We start from the raw sequence: 9,362 nt of genomic DNA on the forward strand, positions 1-9,362 counted from the left end.
ATATATATATATATATATATATAGATAGATAGATAGATAGATAGATAGATAGATAGATAGATAGCACTCACACACACAAACAATCAGCAAGCTTCACAGCACACACACATACACACATTCCACCTCCAAATTCACTCTCTCAAAGTAAAAAAAAAAGAAAAAAAAAGAAAAAATTGAAATCTATCCACAAAACACAAAAGGAGTAAAATCCTGAACATGCCAGACTCACTGTTGTGTTATGGATTCATTTCCAAATGTAAACTCCACGTGATCAGAGGTGTGCATGCGCGAAAGAGAAATTGCTGTCTGCAGCCCTGCCTCGATTGTTGCATGTAAAATAACATCCATTAACTCCTGGAACTAAAGTATTCTGACTTTTTCCAGTGTAACAAATCCATCTCTGTGTCCAGGCAGTCTGTTACATCCATGTCCACTGCTTCAGTAAACCAGCATCCACACAAACAGCGCGTCACCACACTTTAGGCTCCAAGATCCGACACTGAAAAAGTTAAGAGTTTCAGGGTGAAGCGTGTCGTCTCGTCTCTGTAAATCCGAGCCATCACTTTCAAACAGCAGCTCAGAAGTTTTGTTCTTCAGATGGAGCAGGTTCGTTTCCCTCTGTTTGTAAGTCATTGGGATATTTCTGTTTTGCTAATAAGTGCGTCACACACTGAAATATGTTGAGAATTGAAGAGTGAAATTTTTCCACAAATGCACCTACCAACGCTCAGAGTGAGAGGAATAAAATACATCAGAGGTCACTAATTATTAGCACGTGTGCAGAGACATTTACAGTCATGAGTACGTTTACGTCGTCCTACTAACTGGGACGTTAAAAAATATGAGATATGTCCTTTAAGGTTGGAAGGTGGGATTGGTGCTTGTAATGCATTTTTCTTTTCCAAAAGATATATTATCAGCAGTATACACTTTCAATTCAAACTACATTTAAAATGTGTACTTCCTGTTGAAAAGCGAACCCTGGAAACCAGCAACAATACTTGCATTGCACTATGCGCCCTTTGCACAGAGTGAAAGACAGGACCCCAAGTGTTGGATGTAATGGATATATGGAGTGACTTTACCCTTTGTCGCTTGCGGATCGTCCAGTTCTTCCATAGTAGGAGTCGAATCTGTCTTCCCACCCCCATGGCTCCCCCTTTTCATTCCCAAAGGAGCTGTGACCAGCTGACAAACCTGTAGCCAACCAGCAGTCACCAAAACTGTGTTATGGGCTAAATAATGGAAATGACACTTTTTGCATTTTTACAATAATAAAAAGAGTACCCTTATTGTGCACAGTTGAATGCAGGATTTACCATTACAATCCTCTACTGATTTTTTAAAAATTTGTTTAGCTAGCTTTAAATTATTTCTACAAATGTATTATTTATAAAAAAAAAAAATCAACTGAAATATATTTAAAGTCAAAACATTAGTTTAGGTATATTACAGAGGCATTTGTCCATTCATCCACTTAGTACTCCTAGTTAAGGCTAGTAGTAGCTGTTTAATAAGGTTAAGACCTTTCACACGGTCAGTGTAATGCTTTACAATGCCCTTTTCACTGTCTGCACAAGGGAGGTCAGTCCTCAAGACCCATTGTAACAGAGTACACAAAAGTACTCTTCTAATACCGCTAGAGACCAGTACATTTTACCCACATCCTGCATGCAGTCTAGCAAAATCAGAAACTACATCCAAAAACCAACGCAGTGCAGCATCATTGACCTCATCATCATTTAATCTCTGTTCACAAAGATGCTTATTCACATTTCCAAGCAGAGTGGAGTCACCAGAAGTCAGGTGAGATGAGAGAGCAGTTCATTTCCATCCAAAGTTTGGCTGGTGGGGACTGTCGCAGTACTTTTGTGGTGAAAGACACCGCAACAGATTTTTATCCTTGGGCTTCTTGTTGCTAAACTGGCCTTAGGTTGGTGGTCTTCATAATATTCACCACTATAATACCACATGGTAGTGTAGTGTAATTTGATCAAAGACAAGCGATGTGCTGACGAAAAAGCATCTTCTGTCAATATGCTAATGCTATAAGATGATTATGTTGTGTACAGTAATATTTTAATATTTTATTTTTGGAAGAATAAGTACAGTAGTGTTCAGAATAATAGTAGTGCCATGTGACTAAAAAGATTAATCCAGGTTTTGAGTATATTTCTTATTGTTACATGGGAAACAAGGTACCAGTAGATTTAGTAGATCCTCACAAATCCAACAAGACCAAGCATTCATGATATGCACACTCTTAAGGCTCTGAAATTGGGCTATTAGTAAAAAAAGTAGAAAAGGGGGTGTTCACAATAATAGTAGCATCTGCTGTTGACGCTACAAACTCAAAACTATTATGTTCAAACTGTTTTGTTTTTTTTTAGCAATCCTGTGAATCATTAAACTAGTATTTAGTTGTATAACCACAGTTTTTCATGATTTCTTCACATCTGCGAGGCATTCATTTTGTTGGTTTGGAACCAAGATTTTGCTCGTTTACTATTGTGCTTGGGGTCATTGTCTTGTTGAAACACCCATTTCAAGGGCATGTCCTTTTCAGCATAAGGCAACATGACCTCTTCAAGTATTTTGACATATCCAAACTGATCCATGATACCTGGTATGCGATATATAAGCCCAACACCATATTAGGAGAAACATGCCCATATCACGATGCTTTCACCACCATGCTTCACTGTCTTCACTGTGAACTGTGGCTTGAATTCAGAGTTAGGGGGTCGTCTCACAAACTGTATGCGGCCCTTGGACCCAAAAAGAACAATTTTATTCTCATCAGTCCACAAATTATTCCTCCATTTCTCTTTAGGCCAGTTGATGTGTTCTTTGGCAAATTGTAACCTCTTCTGCACATGGCTTTTATTTAACAGAGGGACTTTGCGGGGGATTTTTTGCAAATAAATTAGCTTCACACAGGCGTCTTCTAACTGTCACAGCACTTACAGGTAACTCCAGACTGTCTCTGATCATCCTTTTGCTGATCAGTGGGTGAGCCTTTGTCATTCTGGTTATTCTTCTATCCATTTTGATGGTTGTTTTCCATTTTCTTCCACACATCTCTGGTTGATGAACAGCCTATAATTTTTTGCACCTGCGTATACGTTTTCCCCTCTCCAATCAACTTTTTAATCAAACTACGCTGTTCTTCTGAACAATGTCTTGAACGTCCCATTTTCCTCAGGCTTTCAAAGAGAAAAGCATGTTCAACAGGTGCTGGCTTCATCCTTAAATAGGGGACACCTGATTCACACCTGTTTGTTCCACAAAACTGACAAACTCACTGACTGAATGCCACTACTATTATTGTGAACACCCCCTTTTCTACTTTTTTTTACTAATAGCCCAGTTTCATAGCCTTAAAAGTGTGCATATCATGAATGCTTTATCTTGTTGGATTTGTGAGAATCTACTGAATCTACTGGTACCTTGTTTCACATGTTACAATAAGAAATATAGTCAAAACCTGGATTAATTTTTTTTTAGTCACATAGCACTACTATTATTCTGAACACTACTGTATATACTCTTTTGCAGAGATTAATTAATAGCATTCAGGAAAAGCACACCTGATTTATTCAATAATGCATACTAAATGTATAGTCTGAAAATTAATGTGTTTTTAAAAAAACAAGAGACCAAATTTTGGAACTAAGGCTGTAATTTCACTTCTCCCTTCACTCATAATATGAAGTTGGGCGAATCAGGCAGAATAGGCCAAACCCAATATATTCGATCTGCACTCGGGAGGGATAGATGTTCGGGCAAGCGCGAAGGAATGGCATCCAATTGCCAGCGAGAATACCCAGAATGTGACATGAAGCTGGCCGAATAGATCGGGCGAAGTCGGTGTGCAGCAGCACCCGAATCCATGTCAAATGCGCTGAGAACACCGAATGAATACCTACAAATAGGCCAAATGCAGCCAGAACACAGCACGAATACCCCCAAGACCAGGCAGAATGCAACCTGACTGCACAACATACTCAGACGCCATTCGTGTCACTCGGGAGGCCACATGACACACTCTGACACCATTTGTGTCGCTTAGAGCGGGACACAGGGCACAGTCAGTTACATCCTGGGCCCACGCAGGTGCAATCCACCTCATCCGTGTACCACCCAGGCCATTTGGCCACAGTCTGTGGTGGCTGGCCATTGCATTGTCAACCAGCTGCATTCACATTGTTTCGACCGCTGTCGGGGTGCCGTTTCGACCACTTGAATTGCAGTCAGACTGCGGTGAGTCAGCTCCTCGACTGCCCTTGGGCATTCGCCACCTCGAGCGCACCTCAAAACTACTGTCATGTACACTACAGTCGGGCTGGCCGCACGAATGGGCCTGGCTGTTCTAAGTGCACTGTGACTGCTCTTGGAGGTCTTTGGATTGCACGTCAATTTGGCCGAGTGTAGGTCAAATGGCCATTCGGGCATCATTCGCTCTCATTTGCCCAGGAGTGTGAAGGCTGGCTCGATTGTGACTTTCGGCCAGGATTCAACGTGGCTGAACATTTCGTACAGCTCCGCGACCACAGTCCAAATGGTCCACCCTGCATATGACTTGCTGTACGAATGTTGTGACTGCAGTCAGATGGCGGTACGACCTCATCTTGACCGCCATTCGATTGAGTTTTCAAAGTGAGTGGGCCGCAATGGTGGTGTGCATGTGCTGTAGCCGAACGGCTGTGCCGACTGCTGTACGAGGTGTTCGGATGCGGCTCGACTTTTCATGAATGTCGTTCGAATCCTCCTTCATGCGCCATTCGGTGTCATTCATGTTATGTGTGAAGGGACCTTTAGCAAAGCATTTAATTCTGAAGAAAAGGAATACTGAATTGAAACAAATATAATGGTGAAAAATTATAATTTAAAATGGTACATTTTAGTGACCCAGAGATGAACTCTCCAGGCCTGGAAATTTTCCAAGAAGTAGTCTCATCACACCTGCATAAAAGATGTCATTAACAGCTGTTTTTATTGGTGTAAGCTTGGAAAGACCACCCACTTGGGGTGGGGAAACTGACCCCTAAAATGTATAAAGGTGACTGTAACCCTTTGTGTTCCGAAGCAGTCCGGGTGTTTATTGAAGGCTGTGGATTGCTTCCTTTGCTAGCAAATAAAACTGTTGTTCTGGGACGTTAATTTCTTCTTTGATTCTGAACAGTTTTACAGTGATTTTTGAATATTTGAGCACAGCTAAAATTCTTAGACGTTTTGTTTTGGCACTGTCCTGAAAACTCCACCAGAGTAGTCATATGAGGTCTTAACTGTTCTATAAGACAGCAGCCATTGGCTTCCTGGTGAACATTGACTCCTTGAATTTGACAGATCCAAAGTGTTTCCACTTCTTGAATTCCTGTTCATGCCCAGAGTCATACTAACATAACTGGTTTTTCATCACCAAACTGAAGTAGGAATCATTTGGGCTACAACTAAAATTTGGCCAAATAAATCAGCTGACAATCACCCGAGATTCGATTTCATCTGAAACATTTTGGAGAACATCTTGCATAAAGTTTGGTCGCATTCCAGATGTGCCAGCGTGTTTGCAATGTCAGCAGCTGATGTTCACTTATTTCTAAAAGCTTTGGAGGTACTGTACAGATTTTCAACCTTGGAGTGATCTTTAGACTAGTGTCTACCCTGTTTCTCAGTCACGATTTGATGGTTGTATACAAACCCAATTCCAATAAAGTTGGGACATTGTGTGAAATGTAAATAAAAACAGAATACAATGATTTGCAAATCCTCTTCAACCTATATTCAATTGAATACACCACAAAGACAAGATATTTAATGTTCAAACTAATAAACTTTTTTGTTTTTGTGCAAATATTTGCTCATTTTGAAATGGATACCTGCAACCCATTTAAAAAAAGCTGGGACAGGGCAACAAAAGATTGGGAAAGTTGATGAATGCTCAAAAAACACCTGTTTGGAAATAGGTGAGTGTCATGATTGGGTATAAAAGGAGCATCCCAAAAAGCTCAGCAGTTCACAAGCAAAGATGGGGTCAGGATCACTACATTGTGAACAACTGCATGAAAAAATAGTCCAACAGTTTAAAAACAATGTTTCTCAATGTTCAATTGCAAGGACTTTAGGAATTCCATCATCTACAGTCCATAATATAATCAGAAGATTCAGAGAATCTGGAGAACTTCCTACACATAAGCGGCAAGGCCAAAAACCAACACTGAATGCCCGTGACTTTCGAGCGTTCAGGCAGCACTGCATTAAAAACAGACATCATTGTGTAAAGAATCTTACCGCGTGGACTCAGGAACACTTCAGAAAACCATTGTAAGCTAACACAGTTCGTCGCTACATCTACAAGTGCAAGTTAAAACTCTACCAATCAAAGCGAAAACCATACATCAACAACATCCAGAAACACCGCCGCCTTCTCTGGGCCCGAGCTCATTTGAAATGGACAGACACATACTGGAAAAGTGTGCTGTGGTCTGATGAGTCCATATTTCAAATTGTTTTCGGAAATCATGGACGTCGTGTCCTCCGGACAAAAGAGGAAAAGGACCATACAGATTGTTACCAGTGCAAAGTTCAAAAGCCAGCATCTGTGATGCTATGGGGGTGTGTGACATGGGCATCTTACACATCTGTGATGGCACCAACAATGCTGAAAGGTACATCCAGGTTTGGAGCAACACATGCTGCCATCCAAGCAACATCTTTTTCAGGGACGTCCCTGCTTATTTCAGCAAGACAATGTCAAGCCACATTCTGCACGTTACAACAGCGTGGCTTCGTAGTAAAAGAGTGCGGGTACTAGACTGGCCTGCCTGCAGTCCAGACCTGTCGCCACTTAAAATGTGTGGTGCATTATGAAGCACAAAATATGAGACTGTTGAACAACTGAAGTTGTACATCAAGCAACAATGGGAAAGAATTCTACTACAAAGCTTCAACAATTAGTGTCCTCAGTTCCCAAATGCTTATTGAGTGTTGTTAGAAGGAAAGGTGATGTAACACAGTGATAAACATACCACTGTCGCAGCTTTTTGGAAGCGCGTTGCAGGCATCCATTTCAAAATGAGCAAATATTTGCACAATAAAGTCGATCAGTTTGAACATTAAATATCTTGTCTTTGTGGTGTATTCAATTGAATATAGGTTGAAGAGGATTTGCAAATTATTGTATTCTGGTTTTATTTACATTTTACACAACATCACAACTTCATTGGAATCAGGGTTATAAGATGCAAAAGAGCTTCTGCAGTCTAAACATGCACCTTCGTAGATTATTTTTCCATCTTGCACTAAAGATTCAAAAAATGTAACAATAGGTCTGTACTCAGTCCCATCCAGGAAGTGCCTTGTGGCATAACTCACAAGAACCATATGAATAACACGGGTACCTTAATATACATACAGCAAAGAGTCTATTACAAGAACTGCATTTATCTCGAACCATGGTAGCCTCTGTTTGCATGAAATAACAAAATAACTTAAATCCATGTAATCCATGTAAATGTAATATAATGTGGTAGGTGACAAATATTTCAAGTACACCTATAGATCAGTGAAGCACTTACCCCAGATGAATAGTTGTGGATTGATTCCAAATGAATACAGCAAAACAATAAATCCTGGATCCAGTGTTTGATGAGGCTGCTAGTGCAGTCACTTTCCAGACCTCGTGAGTAGTTAAGAAGATTGATTTAATCGCCTTTCTTAGTGCTGATGGGTGACTAACAGCTCTCATCCATTTGTGAAGACATACGTCACATGATCTAAGTTTGGCTGCATAATCATACATGTACTGAATGATTTTGTGTAAATTGTAAGTAAATTTAAATTTCAACATTATAAATCTTTAGGTAATTGCTATGTGTTGGCTGAGATCGGTTTATTGTAATAGATCAGCATTGCATAATGAGAACTCGTGACCCCAGAGTAATCTGATCATCACATTACACATTTTCAAAACAATGAAAATGATTTGTGATTTTCAGAAGCAATCACTCATATTAACAGCTGTAATTGTTGCATAAACATATGAGAAGTGATTCTAAAGCAATTAAAGTGCAACTGACATGATTTTCACCGATTCACATTATTTTGTGATAGAATGGTGTTTTGTTCTTTCATTAAAAAAACAGATTGAATTACGATGCTAACACACATTATTTTGGCAAAATCTTACTCCTGAAGTGCACCAGATGACCTTGCACGGCAAAAAGCAACTGAAACAGAGCAATCTCAGTTACTGCGCTGGTCTCAGGTGGAGAGGGTCCACTAGTCGTAGGGTGCACAGGTCCGAACCTCTTTATATTACTTCATGGTGTATATTACAACCCCAAACAGATTTTAAAGTTCACAAATAAATGTAATACTTTTAAATAGCTAACAAAATTGATTGTTTTGTTCATTTTTTTTTGTTCTGTTGACATACACCATTAATTCAACTTCTTCATAAAGAAAGTTGAAAAGCTGAGATCATGCATGACTGTAAACGATGCTAACTATATTAATAACAATGTGAAACAAATTATGAGTGGGATAGCTTGTTCTCTGGAGTTCAGTACTGTAAATGAGGAGAATGTGGAGAAACTGCTACTCTCTCTACCTGATGATAAATCACCTGGTGTTGATCATCTTGATGGCAAAATTTTCAAAATTTTTGCAAATATTTTGAGTAAACCAATATGTCATATTTAATAGAGCATTGCTCAGTGGTGTTTTTTCTGAACAATGGAAAAGGTCTAAAATTGTACCTTTACTAAAGGATGGAAAATTAGGGTTCACTGTCTCTAACTGCAGACCAATTCATATTCTCCCTGTTTTAAGTAAAATATTTGAAAAGTTATTGTTTGATCAAATGTTACAATATTTTGTGACAAATGATCTGCTTACAAATTTGCAACATGCCTACAGACCTGGTCATTCAACTAGTACTGCATTGGTGCACATGGCAGATCAGTGGTTAACAGACATGGATGATAGAAAACTAGTGGGTGCTGTACTTCTAGACTTTACAGCTGCATTTGATGTAATTGACCATGAAATCATGTTGTTAAAGCTAAAATATTATGGGATCTCATCTATGTCTCTCTCACTGATAAGAAGTTACCTTACTGACAGAACTCAGCAAGTATTTTTTTTTTAATGGAAGCTTTTCTAATCACAAATGTATCATGTGGTATTCCACAGGGTACCTGTTTGGGTCCACCCTTATTTTCAGTATTTGTAAATGATTTGCCTAATGATGTTATGACTGCGGATGTAGTACTATATGCAGATGATGTAACTTTGTTCTGTGCATCTCATTCAATCACTAATCTTGGCCAAAACTTACAAACTCAACTTAATGTCATTAT

General features: G+C 39.4%; 1 protein-coding gene across 1 annotated transcript in view; it reads right to left on the minus strand.

The window, feature by feature from the left end:
- The window catches only part of LOC117511711 (retinal-specific phospholipid-transporting ATPase ABCA4-like), a 210,397-nt gene extending 202,734 nt beyond the window's left edge, over positions 1-7,663 (minus strand). The window contains exons 1-2 of the mRNA XM_034171629.1: positions 7,578-7,663; positions 1,086-1,197 (exon numbers count right to left, since the gene is read on the minus strand). Of these exons, the coding sequence (XP_034027520.1) occupies positions 1,086-1,151 (66 nt within the window). The 5' untranslated portion in view covers positions 1,152-1,197; positions 7,578-7,663. The remainder of the gene's footprint in view (positions 1-1,085; positions 1,198-7,577) is intronic.
- Between the last annotated feature and the right edge of the window lie 1,699 nt (positions 7,664-9,362).

The sequence above is a fragment of the Thalassophryne amazonica genome, chromosome 1, assembly GCF_902500255.1.
Source record: "Thalassophryne amazonica chromosome 1, fThaAma1.1, whole genome shotgun sequence".
NCBI classification, from domain to species: Eukaryota; Metazoa; Chordata; class Actinopteri; order Batrachoidiformes; family Batrachoididae; genus Thalassophryne; species Thalassophryne amazonica.